Here is a 20063-nt window from a genome sequence, read left to right on the forward strand (position 1 = left end):
TGGATGTATTGTATAGAAAAATGTGTATGGCTATATGCAACATGTTTATAGGAGTTGTTTAATTTACCTTTTTGTAGTACTTACAATGAAAATCAATTGTTGCAGTATTAATTTTGCAGTTGTGTACAATTGGTATGCTAACAGTGCCTTTTGTTTTTTTTAGGGGAGACCTGATGTCCGTATGGCCTATATTCAGTTTGCTCTCTCGTTTTTAATTGCTGGTGACAATGCAGTCTTGACACAGGTGCTGGAACTAAAAGGTACAGCACAATTGCTTGTGGTTTTTTGTTTGTGTTTTTTTTTGTTGTTGTTTTTTTTTTTGGCAGGGTCTTTTATAGGTGGTAATAAATATGAGCTAATTCAAAATATGAAGCACTTAAACTGTACTAATAAGATACAAAATACATATTTTTAATCTTAGTCCCTGAAAAGCTTTAAACTTCTTCAGTATTCTAATGAGTGCCTCTTCTGCTTGAGAATAATGTTTGCCGTCTTCAAAAACTCTGCAAAAATAGGAAGCCCTTGGTGACACATGTAAAAAAGGTAGTATAACTTTGAGGCCACAGATTCAATAAGCAGAAAAAAAAACTTCATGGCCTTCAGCCTTGCTCATAACACAGTAGTAGTGGATATATTGCATTAAAAATATTTTGTAAAGTGTTAAAGACTGTGCATACATTTTTGTCCTCATGCGGGACAGCTGTTGCATACTGCATTAGACTGATTTTTATCAAAGATTCAGGAGACTGGTATAATGTCCTTTGCATCCTTTATGGAGGTATCTCATGGGAGTGCAGTACAGGAGTGTGTTACACCCATGTCTCTTTGAGAGGGGGTCAAACAGGATCCAGAAAGTTGAATCTTACAGACACTTGATTAATATTTGATCCCTTATGGGCTGAAGATAATGTAACACTTCTGTTGACTTTGATGGTTTGCAGTCTATTGCTGATGTTCCTCAAGTTGTGAATTATGACTCTTGGTAAAGCTATGAAAGAATTCAGAAAGGATCTAGAAATGCTCTAAAAAATACAAGTCATTAGCTGGCAGCATTTCATTTCTTCTAGGATGAGGGAATGAGAACCGGCCATAATGATCTGCTTCTGTTGTTCATGCTGCCCTGGGACTGCTGGTTTCCTTTAATTGCTCGCAGTTGTTCAGGTCTTTCAGAATGGGGAATGGCAGTGCACACCTAGATCCAGTCAGCACAGCTGGCTTGCATTCCCCTGTGAGATACTGAAGTTCTCTGTAAACTGAAGTTTTCTAACTTTGGGATGCACAGGTGAGCCAAAAGATGAGGCATGTGGTTGAAGATTTGAGAACCACTCAGTGAAACAACTGTGACTCCTTCAATGGAAAGGATAGGCATTTACTCAAGTTTCAATAGTGCACAGCACTCTGGGGCCCAGAATAGGTTTGAAGTTGACTGATGCTGTTGCAATAAGTGTTAATAACCAAGTTGACACATTAGCTAGTTACAATAAGGTAGGTTTGCCAGCATTGCTTGTTCATCACTTTAGTTACAGACACATTATCCTCCTGAACCCTGATTGCAGCCTTTTGGTTCATCCTTAAATATAACAGCACGGTAAATATGACATTGAAGAGAAATGGATATGAATTCCCTGAAGCATTTTAGTATGAAAATAGCTTTCACATTTTAACATTTGAAATGTCTTCTTAGATTTCATTCCAGATATTCTTCGCTCTGAAATAAAGGAAGACAAGGTTTCCACTGTCAATCTTCTACTTTCCACACTGAAAACTAAGGTATGATATGCCCTTGAAGCTGCGTTGTCTCTTGTTTTCTTTGCTACTGGAAACAGTTTTGCAGTAATTTCTCATAAAATGTATCGCTCTTTAGGATGTTGGCACTGTGCTGCTGCAAGTTTCTCAGTGTGTCCATTACTGCCAGTATTCATTCAAGGTTGATAGCTTGGCTGTATTACTGTTTCAGGAGAGAAGCTTGTTACGCTTTTCCAATGCCCTCCTTTAAAGGAAGTCATTGCATAGCTTGTACTTGGACCCTAATTTCAGCTCATCTTTAGCATGTGGTGTCCAGCAGATTCTGATTGTTTCATGGGTTGTGACTGCATCAGTGCCAAGCCTGAAGGTCAAAAGAACTGGAGTCTTTTTGGTGCTTCCAGTGGCAGTAAGGTTGGTCCTTCAATTAATGTGTCTCATGCTGAAATGGGGAGGTCAGCTAGATTTGGCTAAGTTTGTTAGCTCTGAACTAGGTGATGACACGCAGTATCCTCTTTCCAGGAGAAAAAGGATTGTGTGTGTTTTTAGCATGGAGACTGTGGCATGAAATGGGTTTCTAGGAGCTGTCTGGTTGCAGCTGAAGGGTGTGCGGTACCATTCCCCAACCAGCCCTGGTAGAGCTCCGTTGGGGCCACATCCTGTGGCCCTGGGTAGCTGGTCTTTGGACTTGCTTCCTGCTAGGATGGCAAGGTTTCTGCTGCAGGAGATAAATTCAGTCAAAGTTACTTCTTGGTGGGGTAGAGGAAAAGGGAAGTCTTATCATAAAATTGTCTTGCCAAAATCAGAAGTTTTTGTGAAAAAGAAAGGGTACCTTCCACCTGCTATCCAAAAGTACCATTGGAGAGGTAAGTGTGCTCCTCTTTGAAGTTGTTTTTTTTCTGATTCTTTGATAGCAGACAGAAATAACCTTGTGATATAGCACAGTTGAGACAGAAAACTTGAAAGCAGGAATTGCTGAAGGGTGTGTGAGTTGGTTTAGTCTTGACTGCGTTTCCCATGCTCTGTTGTCCCTTAGGTTCTGAGCATGGCAGTGCCTCTTTCACTGTGATGCACCAGCTTATTGCTGCTGTTGGTACAGTAGCTGCACCAGAGATTTATTTTTATATATATATATATTTTTAAATGCTTTTAGTTCCAGTAACTATGATTTTTTTAAATTTCTGTTTTGAAATACTCTTGCAATGTTGCACAGGCTGTTGTATGACCAATTGAGGAAAGGAAGAAAATATAGTTTCAAATTTAGAGTGTAACCATAAGAGCCTGTCTCAGACTCACATTTTCCACAAGTGACAGTTTAAAGCCAAAAATATTATTTCATTTTTCTATTGCAATAACCTTGGAAGAAGGAGAAAAAACCTAACATTTAAATGTAAAATAAACCTCCCTGAAACTTTGTTTTCTAAATTAACCTTTTCCCATGTGGGAATCATACATCATGTCGTGTTATGTTATTGGTGAAAGCTAACACACTGCCTGACTCCTTTAGTTTAGCAAGGAAGATGAGATTTAAAAAAACAAGGACTGGATAAAACAGTAGGAGAACTTCTAAGAACTTCCTCCACTGTGTTTTCCCTTTCACTCAAACTTTACTTGTAGCAGGTCCTACCATCTGAACTGGTAGGTTTCCATTATCCTAGTCTGTGGCTGTCTAAATACATTCTGTGCTCTCTAGTTGAACTTGCAAGTCTGTCCCGCTCAGCATGTGGAGTCCTATGGCTTCATCCATATCAAGGTGGGAGCAGGAGCATCTGAAAGAAGTGCTAACAGGACAGGCAGAACCTTCTGTCACTGTGGTGAGGAGAGCGAGCTGTGTCTGTACTGGAAGAATGAAGTGCATTGCTAATTTGCTGTTATTTTGTGATAACTTGCAATTAATACTTGTTTGGGGTTTTTTCTCATTGTTTTCAGGTCGTTCAAAATAAAAATATCACCAAAACCCAGAAAGTGCGCTTTTTTACTGCAGACGTGTTGATTCACATTTCTTCACTTTACCGGTGGAATGGGATTACTGATGTCAGCCCTGGGGATTTAAAGGTCTGGTAACTTATTTCTTTGTACCTCCTAGTCCTTGTCCTGCATTTCCCCCCCATGCCCCTCTTGCAGCCCACAGGCTTTGAAATAGCTCCCAGTTGCTCCAACCTTGAGATACTCAAGAAGAGGGATCTACTGAAGCTACTTGAAAAGAAACCTTGACTTTCTCCTGCTTCTCACTGCTTGAGGAGGAGTGTTTATTTCCCCTCTCTCATGACCAGAACTGCAGTGCAGATCTGTTAGCCAGGGAGAAATGGGGCTTTCGGGTGAGAGTGCTGTATTCATTCCACAGCCTGAACAAACATTTCTCTCCATAGGAGAATATATCAGGAGCCATGTTCTTGCCACATAGCTAGTTCCCATCCTACACACTGATCTGATACGAGACTGCCATGGTTTAACACGAGCTAGCAATATAACCACAATAGCCACTCGCTCACTCCAACCCCACCCCCCAAATAGAGAAGAGAATGGAAAGGGAGAAACCGGGATTGAGATAAACAAAGTTTAATTAAGTAACAAAATACTAATACACTACTACTAAATATGTATCTATATATAAGAGAATATAAAATAAATATACTCAATGCAATTCCTCACAAGCTCCATCCGCATCAAGCAGCCAGTTCTAGGAAACAGCACCTGGTCGTGAGCAGCTGGTCTTGGAGAGAGGAGAGAGAAAAAAGGCAGAAAGGCCCAGAGGCCTCTGCAGAACAGCGAGATGGCAACAGGCCAAACTAATGAAAGTCCCAAACTGAACTCCCCCGAACAGGTTTCTGTCACAGCTCCAACAAAGAGAGAGACAGTCAAACCAGAAGATCCTGACTCTCCTCAAATATGAAGCAAGACACTAATGGGATGGAATACTTTTATTGATCAGTCTGCATGTCAGTCAAGCTCTGCCCCATCTATGCCCCCCTTCCTCACTGTCTCACACCTGTGGGCAGAGCACTCAGAATGTTCTTGGCTCCCAGACAAGAGCAGTTAAAAACATTAACTCTGTGCTGGGGTGTTATCTCTTGTTCTCAAGCTAAATTCAAACAGTGACGGTGCTAGCTGTGAAAAAGAAAGGTTTCTAACTGCATAAAGGAAAATTAATTCATTTTCGGTCAAACCAGCACAGAGAGCTGAGCTCCCGAGATAGCTGCCAGCCTTTTCAGTTTGCACTTTTTGAGAGGCTGGCAGGATTTCTGAGGGTTGAGCCATTATTGATGCTACTGGTCCATGAAATCACATTCTTAAAGTCATAAATGAGACAAGGATCAGGGCCACAGCTGGTGGGTTAGTACCGCAGATATTTTGTCATCTCATAAACAGGTTACATTTTCACTTTTTTGCTTTTCTTAATCTTGTAATCTCTTTTTTTCCTCCTTTTCACTATGGGAATATCTAAGGCATGACTGTAAGCCCAGTGTAAAGCAGTAAAAAGGCTTCTGTGTTTCCAGTGGGTTTGGGCTGCAAATTTTCACCTTTGTGTTGATTAACCCTTGGTCTTTAGGAGCCCAACCATTCTTCAAAACTTCAAACACTGAACAACTGCCTTCTTCTACTGGATGTTTATGCCTCTGGCATTCCAATCCTGATATATTGTAAACACTCTCTGGAGGAGTTCTGTTTCTAGTAGGTGTCTGCATGGAGCAATGCAAATCTTATTCATAAACCTACATTTCAGTTTTGAGTAATTTTAATTTCTTAAAATTTCATGCAGTCCTTGTGAGTCATATGGCTTGTGATTTCCCAACTGTAGTTGTCAAGAGACTTCTCATGTGTAGAGGTTTTTAGTTGTGCTGGAGGTAAAGTGTTAATGGAATCTGGGTTCACTTTTTTTTTTTCCAATTTTTTACTTGACGTAGATATTTGGTCACTTCTTCCATTTTTGTATGGTGACCATAATGGCATTGATGCCCCACCTCCCTTCCCTGAAGTGTTGGCATATTCGGTGCATTGTTAGCTCTCCATCTTTCTTGCCCTGTAGTAAAGTTGTTCCGTCTTCTACCGAATTGGCCCCAAAAACATACATATGCTTGTTTCACGTGCTTTGTGCTGATTTTTGGTCTTTCTTAACTTCCTCATAGTGGACTTGGCCTGTACAGTTGAAAGTTGTTTATTTCAGATTAAATATTAGATCATTGACTTCAAAGTCCCAGGATGGCCTTGCCCAATTTATCTAAGTTTTGTATCACTACGTTAGCTTGACTTTTCTCTATCTTCTTCTGTCTGGCTTCTTAGCAAAAAGCCCTAAGTCAGTAATGCCCTGCAGATAGTACATACGTTCCTAAATTCGGTAGGTTTACTTTCCTTGAAACAAAAAATATTGCGATATTTAATGTATTTAATACAGAAATTGAAATTTGCCATATTAATCTGAACAAAAGTCAAACTATATAAAAGGAGCTTCATAAAAACAACAGTGAAATTGGTGTCATCTTTTCTTCTGTGACAGCCTTTTTAACTCCCTTTTTGGTTTCTATAGGTGACCCACGGTTCTGAAGAGGTGGGAAAGATGATGGTACGGGAGCTTGTCCATAATTTCTTAATGGACCTCTGCTGCTCTCTGAAACATGGCATAACTTTCTATGATCCAAGTCTTGGAACTTCTGGCAAGTAAGTCACCAGACAGCTGAGATTGTGTGTGTGCTCTCTGCTAGGAACAAGGGAGACCTTGCTAGTTAACTTGTCTGTACTTCTAGGCCTTTGCCAGTAACTTCATTGAGCTTTACTTTCTCTTTCCTCTGTGGCAGAAGAAATAAACACATTGGGTTGTTTTGGTTTTATCTTTTCAAGATCAAACTATGAGATCTCCTTATACCTCTGCCTACTAGAGAGCACCCTACCCTGTTCATAGGGGCTTAGGCAGCAGTCGTGTTTCTCTGAGACATCTCTGTGAATAACTAGATGAGGTCTCTTATTGTAAGGTGTGATTTTGCACCATAGATTTTTTTGGTTTTGAGGTGAAAATAAAGCATCAGAGCTGCAGTGTAAGTAGTATATCTAGTCTAATTTACATTTTGTAGAACCAGATGTGGTTTATCCCAGATTTTGACAAAATGTCAACATTTATTTCGGTAGTGTTAGAATTTGACCTGCAACACTTACCTGGAAGCACCTATTTGCCCTACTGTTTTCATCGCCTAACTAGTTAAAATATGTGTTCACTGCGATTATAATAGATAGAGAAAATAATTGATACTCTTGTAATTCCATGGAGGAGTTCTCACATTAGGTGGACAAAGAAGGTACTAGATTGTAGTAGTGGGTACTAACACTGAGTGGTGCTAGAGCAGGTTGTCTCTTGCTTTGAGCAAAATTTTAGCTGGTATTCATCTGGTATCTGCAATATTCTCATTTGCTTAGGGACATGCAGAAGTAAACTTAAAAAAGAGGACTGAAAGACCACAGAAAATGCTTACAAGTTTACTATTGTTTCAATTCTGCATTTTTAGCTTTGTGAAGTTTGGTTAGAATATTTCTAAAACATTGTGGGTTTAATTACAAGTAATTACTCTTTGTTATGCAGAAAACCTGGAAGTAAATTCAGTTCTTACTTTTCTGAGTATAAACTCAGAAATTATGCCAGTGGTGTGAGAAGTCTTGCCTTGAATTTATCCCAGCAACAGTTAGAAGAGTTGCAGAGTTAGCATTGCATGTAAAGTATCGAAATAGGGATTTCTTTTTAAAAGGTGTTTTTTTTCTTGTCTTCACTAGGGGAGGAAATATGGTGCTTCTGCGCTTTCTGCTTGGTTTAAAAACTGCAACAGAAGATGAAATGGTTGCTGATCTCATGGTGAATATTCTTAAAGTATGCCCAGATTTATTGAATAGATACTTTAAGGAGACGCACTATTCCTTTGTTCCTAGACTGAAGTCAGCTTGGATGGACAATATAAAGTTACTCAAAAAGGTAAGAGTATGAATGATGCACAACACCTCTCCAGTAGTGCAGAATTACACAAAATTGTAGTGGGAAAGATGGTAAAGTCAAACGTTCCTGACCTACAGAAAAGTTATCAAGCAAAGGAACTTGGTAGTAGATTGGTAAGCCTGCCTTTGCTTTTATTACAGTCAGATATTGTAATGCCAGTCTTTTGTAGAATTTGTTACAGTTTGGGTACTGTGCAGCACAGGGCCCGGCCAGCCTGTGGTGTGGCTGTGTTAGGCATAAACTAACTCCGAATTCATGTTCTTAGCTGAGGTCTTCCTAGTGACAATGGGCAAAATTTCACTGATTTCAGAGGAACTAAGCTGAGGATCACGGAGTGGTGTTTTTTTGTTTCAGAAGCAGCTGTTCTGTATCAGAGAAAATTCATGTCTGAAGATATGTTCACAGCTGTAAAGGCACAGTGCTTTAGAATTTATTGAAATCACTAAAAGAGCAAACAGGCACAATATTTCACAAATAATGATTTTAAACAAACCAGTTCAGCCCTGGGGAAATTAGGTGACTGAGGTTTAAGTGAGCTAAACAGGAAGGACTTAATGGTTCTGAAATAACACCATCAATTACTGTAGGTATGTTAGGAAGGGACCAGCAGGATGCTGCTAAACGTCGAAAACGGTAAATGGAGGGGATGAAAATGGTATCCTGTTTTCTGTGGGTCCCGAGGAAAGCAAGCCATGGCTTAGAGCCACAGCTGCTTTAAAAAGTGTAGACATAGAATTAGAAGGTCATTTGGTAAAAAGCCATGCTCGGAGCAGACGACTCTGTAAACATTTAACTAAACCAGGAAGGAAGGAATTGGCATAAGAAGCAGTGGGAAACATCACGTTGATGTTACATGTTTTGAGATGCAGCAACGTAGAAGCTCAGCTAGAAAAACCTTTTGTCCTTTCTGAGTGTTCCTCTTTGCTTTAGCTTAAAATGGGCAAGTAGGATTTGCAGTCTGTTGAAAAAGAGTGGCCTTTAGCAGTGGTGCAGGTCACATACAGATGTTCCAGTTAGTTGAATAGGAGTCTAGGGGATGCTCTGTAGCATGTCTGCATAAAACTTGATATTTAATGCAGTCGTTACTTTAGACAAGTCAAAGCCCTTCTGTAAAATGCTCCCTAGATTGAACTGTTACCTCTGAGGCTGTTGGAGATTGATTAAATTGTTATTTTTGTTTCAGATCTATGAGGCTCAACCAGAGATTTCCAATTCTTTTAAGACTTCAGAGTTTATTCCTCTTCCCAAGTTGCTTTCCATGGTGATGGTAACAACAGTCCCTGCAGTGTGCAATAAAATAATGTTCACCCAAGGACTAAATGTAAGAGCAGTCTATAGTATTTCAGCAGATTTTTCTGCCCTCGGTAATACTGTTTAAATGTGTGTTCGTCCAATAAGTTTCTTAATTTGGTTGATTACATACGTTTTATAGTGTCTGTCCCAGGATAAAGCTGGTTTGGGGAAGCACTGGGAAATGGATTAAAACCTAATGCCACTGCTTCCAAGAACCATTCACAAGCACCAGCTCTGCCAGTGCTCACTAGTGATTTAGGCTGGGAATCTGAAAACCTACAGATTCTTTCCTGCAAGCCAAGGTTTAGGAAATAATTAATTCATTAACAAATTTTAACATGTATCCAGAGTACAGAGTATGTACAAGGCATAAGAGGAAGTGATGAAATGTCACCAATTTAACTTCCTTCTTTTAGTTACCCAGCACAGTAGTGAAGCACAGTGTACTGTCGCTTGTATCAATGGTTCTGAGAAGAGCCTTGAAGAATATAGAGTTCTGTTTGAATGAAGAAACTTGGCAGAAGTCAGAAATATACACGCTGTCGATGATGCAGGAATTCATCCAGCTGTACAGAGAAGCCGTCAGCAAGGTACAAAATAAAGGGAAAATTGGGGTATAACGTGAGTAATTTTGCAGCAGATAACTCCTCCTCTGAACTTTTTCCCCAAGTGGTTATGGCTTGGGAGCCCAGAGATAGCCTTCCCCTCCCCCTGCCCAAAGATACTGTGGGTTAAAAGGTGTTAATATGTAGTGTGATAGTAGTCTACATTTCCTAACAAAGCTGGCTGATGGAACTGCAAATAAAATTTTGTTGTAGGACAAATTTGTTATATTGGCAGCTATTGTGCTGCAAATTATTTCCAAGAGCAGACTCTCTCAAGAGCAAATTCTCTCTCCAAGATCGAATTATCCTCCTGGTTCAGGGAAGTTGTAGCCAGCAGAGTTCATTCCGAGTAAGAAGTTACAAGACGGTGTAGCACTTGGATTGAAAATATACCATGAGGATGAAGAACTAAACTGTAATTTTTTTACAGGAAACTTTTTCAATAAAGTGTTATTTCCAGTATTTATGTTTTACAGAAGTGAAAGTACAGTAGTTGATTTGAGATCTTTTTCTGATTGCATTTAAGATCAGTTCCAACCTTTGTCAAGAGCAGCAAATCCTTGTATTGGTTGTGAATATTTTTATCACAAGAGCTTTGTCTCACACAGGAGAGCTATTGCAATTAACTGTTTTTGCTTCTAGCTTTTACCAGACATGAACAATATAGTGGCTGTCTGGCAGTCCCTTCTGAAGCAAGGGAGAGAGCACCATGGTGGCCAAGAGGAGAAAAGAGAGAGTGATATCTCCACTGTGAAGGCAATGACTGACACAGCAGAAGCTGCTGAACAGCATGGTAGGCAAAGCAGGTGGAGTTACCCCTTCCAACATATGTGTGAACGGGTGTTGTGAAATCCTTATCGTATGTAAGGTAGTTAGCTTCATCAGAGTCCAGAAGTCACTAGTACATTTACTGTTCATCTTTATTTTGTTCAGTTCTTTGAGCAGTTTAATTCTGACCGGTATCAGAATTGCCTAAGAACACAGTTTGACAAATAGGCTGCCATTGCTACTAGGAGGTTAAGCAGTTTGCCTTTCTGCTGTCACAGAATCACAAATGGTTGAGGCTGGAAGGTACCTCTGAAGGTCATCTTGTCCAGACCCCCTCCCCAAACCTGGTTGCCCAGGACCATGTCCAGATGGCTTTTAGATATCTCCAGGGATGGAGGCTCCAACCTCTCTGGGCAGCCTGTGGCAGTGCTGGGCCACCCTCACCGTGAGAAAGTGTTTCCTGATGTATGGAGGAAACCTCCTGTGTTTCAGTTCGTGCCCATTGCCTCTAGTCGCTGGGCACCACTGAGAAGAGCCTGGCTCTGTCCTCTTTTCATCCTCCTTTCAGGTGTTTATACACATTGATAAGATCCCTCTGAGTCTTCTCCAGGCTGAACAGTCCCAGCTCTCCCTGCCTTCCTTCATAGGAGATAAGCTCCTGTCCCTTCATCACCTTCATGGCTGTTTGTTGGACTCTCTCCAGTATGTCCATGTCTTTTTTGTACTGGGGAGCCCGGAACTGACACAGCACTCCTGCTGTGGCCTCAGCAGTGCTGAGCAGAGGGGCAGGATCACCTCCCTCACCTGCTGGCAATGCTTTGCCTAATGCAGCCCAGGGCATCAGTAGCCTTCTCTGTGGTAAGGGCACATTGCTGGCTCATGTTCAACCTGGTGTCCAGCAGGACCTCCAGATCCTTTTCTGCCAAGCTGCTTTCCAGCTCTGTAGCCCCCAGTGTGTAGTGGTGCATGGCGTTTCTCCGGTGGAGGACTCTGCAGTTCCCTTTGTTGAATGTAACCTTCCTGTCCTTGACCCTTTTATGATTGTAGGAGTATTTTTCAGCCACATGATAAAACATGCAGGGAGCGTGGTATGTCTAAAAAATAATTTTTGGAGGGATTTTAGTTTGGCCAACATATTTTACCATGAGCTCATTTTTTTTGAAGCAGTTACTGTGGCTGCACGAATGCTTGTGTTGCTGTAGCACAGAAGTAGAAACATGCAAGTGTTGGAAGAGGGAGAGAGGATGGGAGTGAAGGCTTCAGTTTTCCTCTCCCAAAACCAGTGTCACTCCTGAAGGACTTACTTTCTTGGTCCCATTGCAGAGAACTGCAAGTTTTAGTACTCTCTGTAGCTTGGCTAGCAGCCTGCAATGTTTTACTTTACAGACTAAAGATTAATCTACAGCCAGTTTCATGCCCTTCATAGGACATATTCCACAGTGAGACTTCCTGGAGCAGAGTTTTTCAGTGTGTGTCCTTATGCGTGTGGCTTTGGGCAGCAAAATAGTTGTCAATGCTCACACTTCAAGACTCTTTATTTGGAGGGTGCCTGCTGAAACCAATGGGGTAGCAAATCTCTGCTGTAGCTGTATTTTTTCTGCACACTAGGGTGATAAGACTGTATCACTTTCTCTCAGCTCACCTTTTACAGCTTTATTTGCACTCTGGCCACTAGAGAATTCTTTTTTAATGGGAGTTGAGACTCAGGCAAACAAAGTTTATGCATGGCATCCAGCCAGGTCTTCATAGCTCCCTGAGGGAGATCCAGTTAACAGGGAAAAAGTAGGTGCTAAAAAAAAGTTTTGGCTGCCCTTCACTTATTGTCCTTCCTTTCATTAGTGACTGGATAACAAGTAGCTTTTTTGTGTCTTCATGTTATAAACTGAAACAATATTTAGCTGCTCAAATAGCTTTTCTTAAGAAGTAGATGGCTGCATTAGCTGCAGTTGGTGTTTATCCCATGCAGATATTTGTTGTCTTCCTCTTGCTAAGAGGTCACATGAAGAAAATATTATTCTGAAAGAGGGAAGAGAAAGAAAGAAATCTTTAACTGAAATAATAAATTAGCGTACTGTTTCATACAGTTCTACAGTCCAGCCTACCGGGCATTAGGTAAAAATAGTGTCCCTGGAAACCAGCAGTGTGACCATATCCTTTTTTTTCACTTTTTTCTGTTGTTCAGCTTTAAACTGAACAGCAGTGGGACTGATTGGATTCTTCTAGTGGGTGTTAAAATGCTGAGGTTTTCTTTTATAGGTGTGAACACTTTAGAATCAAGTTAGAAATGGCAACTGCCAATTTAAGTGCTGAACAAGCTGATTTAGTGTTAAAAGTTTTCACGCCATAATGCTGGGGAATGAAACTGGAGATTCCATGGTTTTTATGTTTCTTCTTGTTAGTGGAGAAGATAACTGATCATTTCGTAGTCAAATCTATTGGAAATGTAGTCAGTAATTCTCATGTTTGATACTGTAGGTGCTACACTGTGCTCTCTTGGTATGAAGGAAGGAGAAACTAATTAAGTTAACACTTTGTTTAGGTTCAGATGATGCTGAGACACTATTTCTGAAAGCTGCGCTACTTCAGGTCATATGCCTTTATCAGAAGGTTGTGCCCCACTTGGTAGCACGAAGCAACTTTGATTTTAGCAAGCTGCTAAAAGGTATGTGATGGGTATTTCTGTTACCTTCATTGCTTTCTCTGGCTATTTACAAAGTCCACAGCAGAAGGGAATGTTTGCTCTTCTGTGTAGATAAAGAACTGTTTTCTAAAAGTAACTCATTTCAGTTTCTTCATTGTCTTGGCATTTATTGTTGCTATTTGTGCAGTGCCCTGGCAGTCTGCCCTCTTAAATTCCTTAGCTGCTTCGCTACACTTGATTGTTGTAAGTGCTACAGTCTTCCTCTCTGTGTGTCGTATTCTTGCAAAAATTTGGTCTTTATGGGGTTTTAATGCTAATGTTTCTGAGGAAGATTTATGTCCAACTCTTAATGAGATTTGGGGGTGTAATAACTGTTGACTTATGTCAACAGTCCAACATAAGTAAGTTATTTCCAAACTTATTAGCTGAAGTGATACAAATTTTTTTAAAAGGACAGTTCACAGGAAGTTTGGGGGAGAGAGAGGGACATACCAGTTCACCAGTCACCTCTGGAAACATTCAAGTATTTTTTCTGTTTGCTTTGGTTTGAATTATTTTATCATAGTTTGTCGGTATGTATGGAGAAGAACAGTATTCCATATGGTATTATCTCTTGTGGAAAATTTATGAAGAAGCACTTTGGCAATATTGTAGTATTTTTGTCTCTGATGTCGTCTTCACGGAGGGTATTTCATACAGCAAAAAGAAGTAGACGGAGATGTTCTGTACCTGCAAGGATGATGAGCCACAAATTATGAACTGTGGGCAAGATCCTCCAATACTGTTTGTGTTATAATAAATGCATCCGTTTAAAATTGAGGCTGGAGGAGAAAGCAAAATGTTTGGGCATCATTACTGTCTGTGGGCCACCAGAGCTTATAGGCTACCAAGCTAGAGAATCTATCTGTGTTTTAGTGATTTAGGCAGGTCTGGGATGGGTAGGGAGGGGGGGTCATGTAAATGCCTCAGTTAAAGTCTGTCAGGTGAAAAAAATCATAGAATCATAGAATTGTTTAGGTTGGAGAACTTTAAGATCACTGAGTCCAAACGAAAACCTAACACTGCCAAGTTCACCATTTAACCATGTCCCTAAGAACCTCATCTACATGTCTCAAGTGCCTCCAGGGATGGCAACTCAACCACGTCCCTGGGCAGCCTGTTCCAGTGCTTCACAACCCTTCTGTGAAGAAATTTTTCCTAATATCCAATCTAAACCTCCCCTGGCACAACTTGAGGCCATTTCCTCTTGTCCTGTCACTTGCTACTTGGGAGAAGAGACCAACACCCTCCATGCTACAACCTCCTTTCAGGTAGTTGTAGAGAGCAATAAGGTCTCCCCTCAGCCTCCTTTTCTCCAGGCTGTTTGCCCCAGTTCCCTCAGCTGCTCCTCATCAGACTTGTGCTCCAGACCCCTCACCAGCTTTGTTGCCCTTCTCTGAACTCTCTCCAGCACCTCAATGTCTTTCTTGTAGTGAGGGGCCCAAAACTGAACACAGGATTTGAGGTGGGGCCTCACCAGTGCTGCATACAGGGGGATGATCACTGCCCTGGTCCTGCTGGCCATACTATTCCTGATACAAGCCAGGATGCTGATGGCGTTTTTGGCCACCTGGGTGCACTGCTGGCACCCCAAGGTCCTTTTCCAGCCACTCTTCTCCGAGCTTGTAGCGCTGCCTGGGGTTGTTATGACCCAAGTGCAGGACCCGGCACTTGCCCTTGTTAAACCTCATACAACTGGCCTCAGCCCAATGATCCACCTGGTCCAGATCCCTCTGTATGGCCTTCCTGCCGTCCAGCAGATCAACATTCCCACCAAATTTTATGTCATCTGCAAACTTACTAAGAGTGCAGTTGATCCCCTCATCCAGTTCATTGATAAAGAGATGAAACAGAACTGGCCCCAACACTGAGCCCTGGGAACACCACCTGTGCCCAGCTGCCAGCTGGATTTGACTCCATTCACCACAGCTCTTTGGGCCTGGCGCTCCAGCCAGTTCTTTATCCATAGCAGAATATACGCATCCAGGCCATGAGCTGCAGCTTCTCCAGGAGAATGCTGTGGGATACAGTGTCAAAGGCTTTGCTGAAGTCTAGGTAAACAACATCCGCAGCCTTTCCATCACCACTAAGTGTGTCACCTTGTCATAGAAGGAGATCAGATTGATCAAACAGGACCTACCTTTCATAAACCCATGTTGACTGGGCCTGATCACCTGGTTCTCCTGTACATGCTGCGTGATGTCACTCAGGATGATCTGCTCCATGACCTTCCCTGGCACCGAGGTCAGACTGATAGGCCTGTAGTTCCCTGGATCCTCCTTCCAGCCCTTCTTGTAGATGGACGTCATATTTGCTAATCTAAAAAAGAGGCTTTAAACAAAAAAACCCCTTTGAATCGTCTGTCGCATGTATGAGATTTTTTTCCTCCCTTTGACAAAGTAGATTTAATTGGTTTATATACTCAGTGACTCACTGAATCACATATCCCGTTCATCCCATTATTTCTTGCGTTGGTCTGCTTTTTTCAAAATGAACAGAAGGCAGGGCACCTTTTTGTGAGGCAGAAGTCTCAGTGATAGTATGTTTTGTTACAGTATGGAATAAAAAGTTGAACAGGATCGAAAATAAAATGTCGTTCTCAAATAAATGTAGTGAAGTAAGCCTGGATATTAATTTTGATGAAAGGTGATATGGTAGAAAATGATGGTGTAATTTAATCATGAGGCTTCCTTCCCTCAGATGCCAGCTTGAGAATTCTGTCATTCCTTCCCTTCGCCCTGATTGAAACATACACTCCAAAGGCAGGATGTTTTCCTACCTTGTAGCAATATATGCTTTTCACAGCTGATGCAGCTTTATTGTTTGGTCTTACTGTAGGCTAGACTTCGTAGTGATGCTACCTTTTAAAAATTTGTTGTTCTCTATTGTGGGCCACAAGGGTACTACACAGACTATGAAAAACACACTGACATCAAAGCTTTATACAGTTCATCTCTGTACGTCGCTTAACTGCAGTTAAAGTGTGGGCAAGTCAATTTTTGTAGCACACTGAGGGTGTCTCTGCACAGCTGTGTGACCTGTGAGGTGAATAATTCTGAGGCTATGCCAAAGCAGTTATTGTAAGCAGATGATAAAAGTGATATAGAGACACACAAAAGTGTCAAGTTCCATAGCCTGTAGCAAATAACATAACTGTATAAGCGTTAAGATTTGTTATCTACTCAAATTCTGTGTTTGGATCTCCAGTTTATCCATCCTCTTTACTTCCTGTAGGACACAGCTTTTCAGGGTCACTGAGACTAATAGAAGAGATTTTGTATTCCCATGCACCAGTGATGGCTTGTGCCAGGGGTGGGTGTTAGACTTTCCCTGCTAAGGGCTGGATTCCAGCCTTAGATTGGCCAAACATAACCATAGTTTGTCTGGGGATCTGATGGTATGAAAATTGGTGGATTGTCAGCTTATGTCACAGTGGTGGTTTAACACTCTAAATGGTTAGTGTTCCTGAAATCTCAGGGGGATATACCAAATTGAAATTGATCATGTTGCTTTGAAACCTCAGGTATCGTCACAGAGAAGGGCCTGCGAGAGGAGGTCCCTCCTGTTCTGCAGCACCATATACTGAAAGTGGCTTTGGAACTTCCTGCGAATAAATTTGCCTGGTTCAGAGTACAGGTAAGAGACTTCAAGGCAAATTTATGTTTCTTCAGCCTGTTGTCCTCAAATCTTTATATCTGGCACTCCCTAGTTTTAAACTAGTGCCAGTCCAGTCATTTTAGGAGGTGACCCTTTTGTAAAACCAGTAGGAATTAGTGTCTTAGCATTAGTGAAGAATCCCTTCTGAGCTGAGAAGTTTTTCTACAAGGACAGAAAATTTTGCCTCCCTGAAGTGGGCTGGACAAGGTTTCTTCAGCTCTTCTTGTCCTTGGAGAGGGGCAAGACTGAGAATTCGCTGGTTTCCACTTGTCTGAAAATCCTGAGATTTCAGACCGAAGAAATAAGTTGCTGATGGGAGCCATCCCACTCATTCCCAGAGATGGTTCTGGCATTCGTTAAGTCTCTCACTCCTCTCCATAATTACCGGAAACCTTCAGGGCCCCTACTCTCTTCTTTACTGCAAGCCTGTAGAGCAAGAGAGCTTTAGAGAGTCTGCTTTTCGTATCTGGAGAAAAGAATGGGCCTGGCTTTGTGCAGAAGCAGAGAGACCTGTGGGTGTTGTGACTGTGACCCTGCCGTGGCGGAGACTTTCTGTCCTTTTCAGTTGGCCGTAAAGGAAAACTGAGGAAGAGTTTAGAGCAAGTAAAGGAAAACATGGAAACAGGCAAAGAAGCTAATGTATTTTCTTGCGAGTTTGACCTTCTAGTATAGGCAAGTTTTAACAAAAAAGGTAAAAGCCAAATCTGGCAACGTTACAAGGGGTTCTGGTTGTCAGGTATCAAGTGCAAGTCAGGGAGAAAAGTGGGGGAGGTGGCTGGAGGGTTGTCATTTGATGTTCAGAAAGCATTCAGCATACCTGTGACTTGCATTATTTTCCTCTTCTTTGGGGATCAGTCTCTTAAATTATTCTATTTCTTATTCAGACAGTAATGGTAGGAAATCTGAAATCCTGGGGATAACAGAAATAGAGGTAGATTGGATGATTGGGGAGGAAGGTGGCTTGATCTTGGACCCTTGTATTAGTTGGTGTTTCTGTTGCTCCTGTATTATTCCATTTTCCAAAAAAGCCATTGCACTCATATTCCTGGATCACTGAATGCAAAGTAGTATGAATTATCCCATTCATTTGGTATTTTTGGGCAGGTCTTTAAAATAATATACTTTTAATATCTGCGTCTGCTTCAGTGCAACATAATCCCGTCCAGTGTTGCTATACTGGGGAATTTTAATTTATTTTTCTTTTAGGATGTGTCTGAGACAGAGAAGGTGTCTGGTGAAAAATCAGTATTCTATCTACTGATGAAAATGTTTGTTACAAGTAACCATTCTCATCTGAAAATTTCAACCAAAAAACTGATCATCAAGGTAAGTGTTTTGTCTGAAATATCAGGATTTTCACTATATCCTGTTGGTCTAAAATTTCTGTATCCTAAAATTTTCCTTAAAGCAGATACCTTTACTGTGGTTGTATGGCCAACAGTTATCTTTCCTGTTTTCCATGGCTGTTCTTGGAAATTCCTGTAAGATAACGACGTATTGGCTAAATATTCTATGAAAATAAATGCTATTAACTGAATTTGCTGCAACAGTTGATGAAATAATAAAGAAAATGTCTTTAGCATTTCCCTATCCCCCCCAGCCTGAATTAATTCCCATACTGTAATAAACCGATGTAGTTAGTACAGATTATATCAGATCAGATTATATCTGATCTTTCTATTTTATCCTCCTCTATTTAATCTGTACCTCATCACTCTAGCCTTCCGAAAGCCTTAGCTAGTTTGCTTGTGGCCTTGCAGAATAGTCCTGTTTGTTACAGTCTGATATGAGCTCTGATGCAGGGAGTACTTTTGTCTTTAGAATGCATTAAAATCCCCTTCTGTGCATTTAGATAAGTTATCTGACTTTTAAGGAGTGCTGATCAACTACAAATCTCACAAGGGCGCCAGCAGGAGTCAGTTTCAGTATCCTTTTTTTTTAAACTGGCCATATTTTAGTTATCTAAGTAGAGACCTTTGCTAAAAACAAACCCAACCAAACAACTGTCTCCCCTAACAGATAATCCAAAAAGTTGTTCTAAGCCTTGAACAAGGCTCCTTGTGTGGTGTCCTATAGTAGTAGTGGCATACAAGTTTGTGTACATCTTTGTGCATTTAATTTCTGCATTTAATGTCAATCACAAAGTGCAGTTGTAACATCCAATTCGCTACACCCAAGTTACAGTGACTGAATTAAGTTTTAGTTGCCCTTGATCCCTCTAAGGGTTTAAAGGCAGGTTAGCTTTGTCTCACAGCAAGGAATATCTCAATTAAAATCTACCCAGTACAGTTTTTCTAGTGTATTTGAATTCTTCTGCTGAGTGGAGACGTGGGCTGCCTGACTCATTCTTGTTTCCTCTTTTAGATTCAATCAATTTCATTTTTTCTGAAAAGAATACATGAGCAGTGAAGTTAGGGCAGTTATGTCAGCAGAAAGACTGCTAAGAATAGATGTTAATGAGTGTGTTTTGCTTATTTTTCAACACAGTGCCATATAATCGGAAGGCATGTTTTTGGATTTCACATGCTGTTCCTGCCTGCTTTCACAAGACCTGCAAGTGTATTTTCTATTTTGAGACTCTACCAAAAATAGTTTGTTATTTAAAAATGAATCCTTTTTCTTTTTTTCCGCTTTATTTAAATGAATTATCCTGTCAGATTCGTGTTGTTATTTTTATAGCTGATGGTGGTATACACAGAGTAAATGTAGAACAAACGAGCTGTGATAGCTTCCTTTGTATTTTGTGTGTGGGGAGAAACAAAAGCACAGATTCATCCCGCGTAATTGCAGTTATTTAACATAGGTGCCGGAGTTAGGAAGCTGGTCAAGGTTTCTTCTGTTGTTTAGAGTGAGGACCAAGTGGTTCTACCACTGTGCGGTTCAGATTGCCTGTCATCTGGATTGTCCTTCAGACAGATCTTCCTCCTTCTCCTCTGCTCCATCCTCCTCCTTTCTTTCTTTTACAGACAAAGCACAGGATCACCAAGTTCCTAATTTAGGTGCCGCGGATAAGGGCCTGAATTTAGATAGCATGGAAGTGGGGAAAAAAATTCTAAATATGTTAATGTCTGTTACTTGACTGTGGTAAAATTGCGTCTACCTCACCACCCACAGCAACCGTGAGTATGCCTACGCTACTCTCTGGACCTTGCTGTGTCACGACCCACTGTTCGTTTATTTGACTGTTTACCCATCTGCTCAACTCTTCTAAGCACAAGGTGCCTGATTTAGATTTAATTTAGCAGTGATTTTCCTTTATATTACATCAATAGTTTTCAAAAACCTCCCTACAGGTTGTTTTTAAGGGTATGATTCTTTTTGTTATGTGCTATAATGGTATAAA

The 20063-nt window shown here is 41.0% G+C and overlaps 1 protein-coding gene across 1 annotated transcript in view; it reads left to right on the plus strand.

Moving 5' to 3' along the window:
* URB1 (URB1 ribosome biogenesis homolog) overlaps positions 1 to 20063 on the plus strand; it is a 56366-nt gene that overhangs the window by 6446 nt on the left and 29857 nt on the right. The window contains exons 5-15 of the mRNA XM_080352576.1: positions 164 to 260; positions 1685 to 1770; positions 3673 to 3798; positions 6269 to 6399; positions 7501 to 7696; positions 8901 to 9038; positions 9427 to 9600; positions 10258 to 10408; positions 12923 to 13045; positions 16587 to 16699; positions 17927 to 18046. Coding sequence (XP_080208702.1) covers positions 164 to 260; positions 1685 to 1770; positions 3673 to 3798; positions 6269 to 6399; positions 7501 to 7696; positions 8901 to 9038; positions 9427 to 9600; positions 10258 to 10408; positions 12923 to 13045; positions 16587 to 16699; positions 17927 to 18046 — 1455 coding nt within the window. The remainder of the gene's footprint in view (positions 1 to 163; positions 261 to 1684; positions 1771 to 3672; positions 3799 to 6268; positions 6400 to 7500; positions 7697 to 8900; positions 9039 to 9426; positions 9601 to 10257; positions 10409 to 12922; positions 13046 to 16586; positions 16700 to 17926; positions 18047 to 20063) is intronic.

The sequence above is a fragment of the Nesoenas mayeri genome (assembly GCF_963082525.1).
Source record: "Nesoenas mayeri genome assembly, chromosome: 1".
In the NCBI taxonomy this organism is placed as follows: Eukaryota; Metazoa; Chordata; class Aves; order Columbiformes; family Columbidae; genus Nesoenas; species Nesoenas mayeri.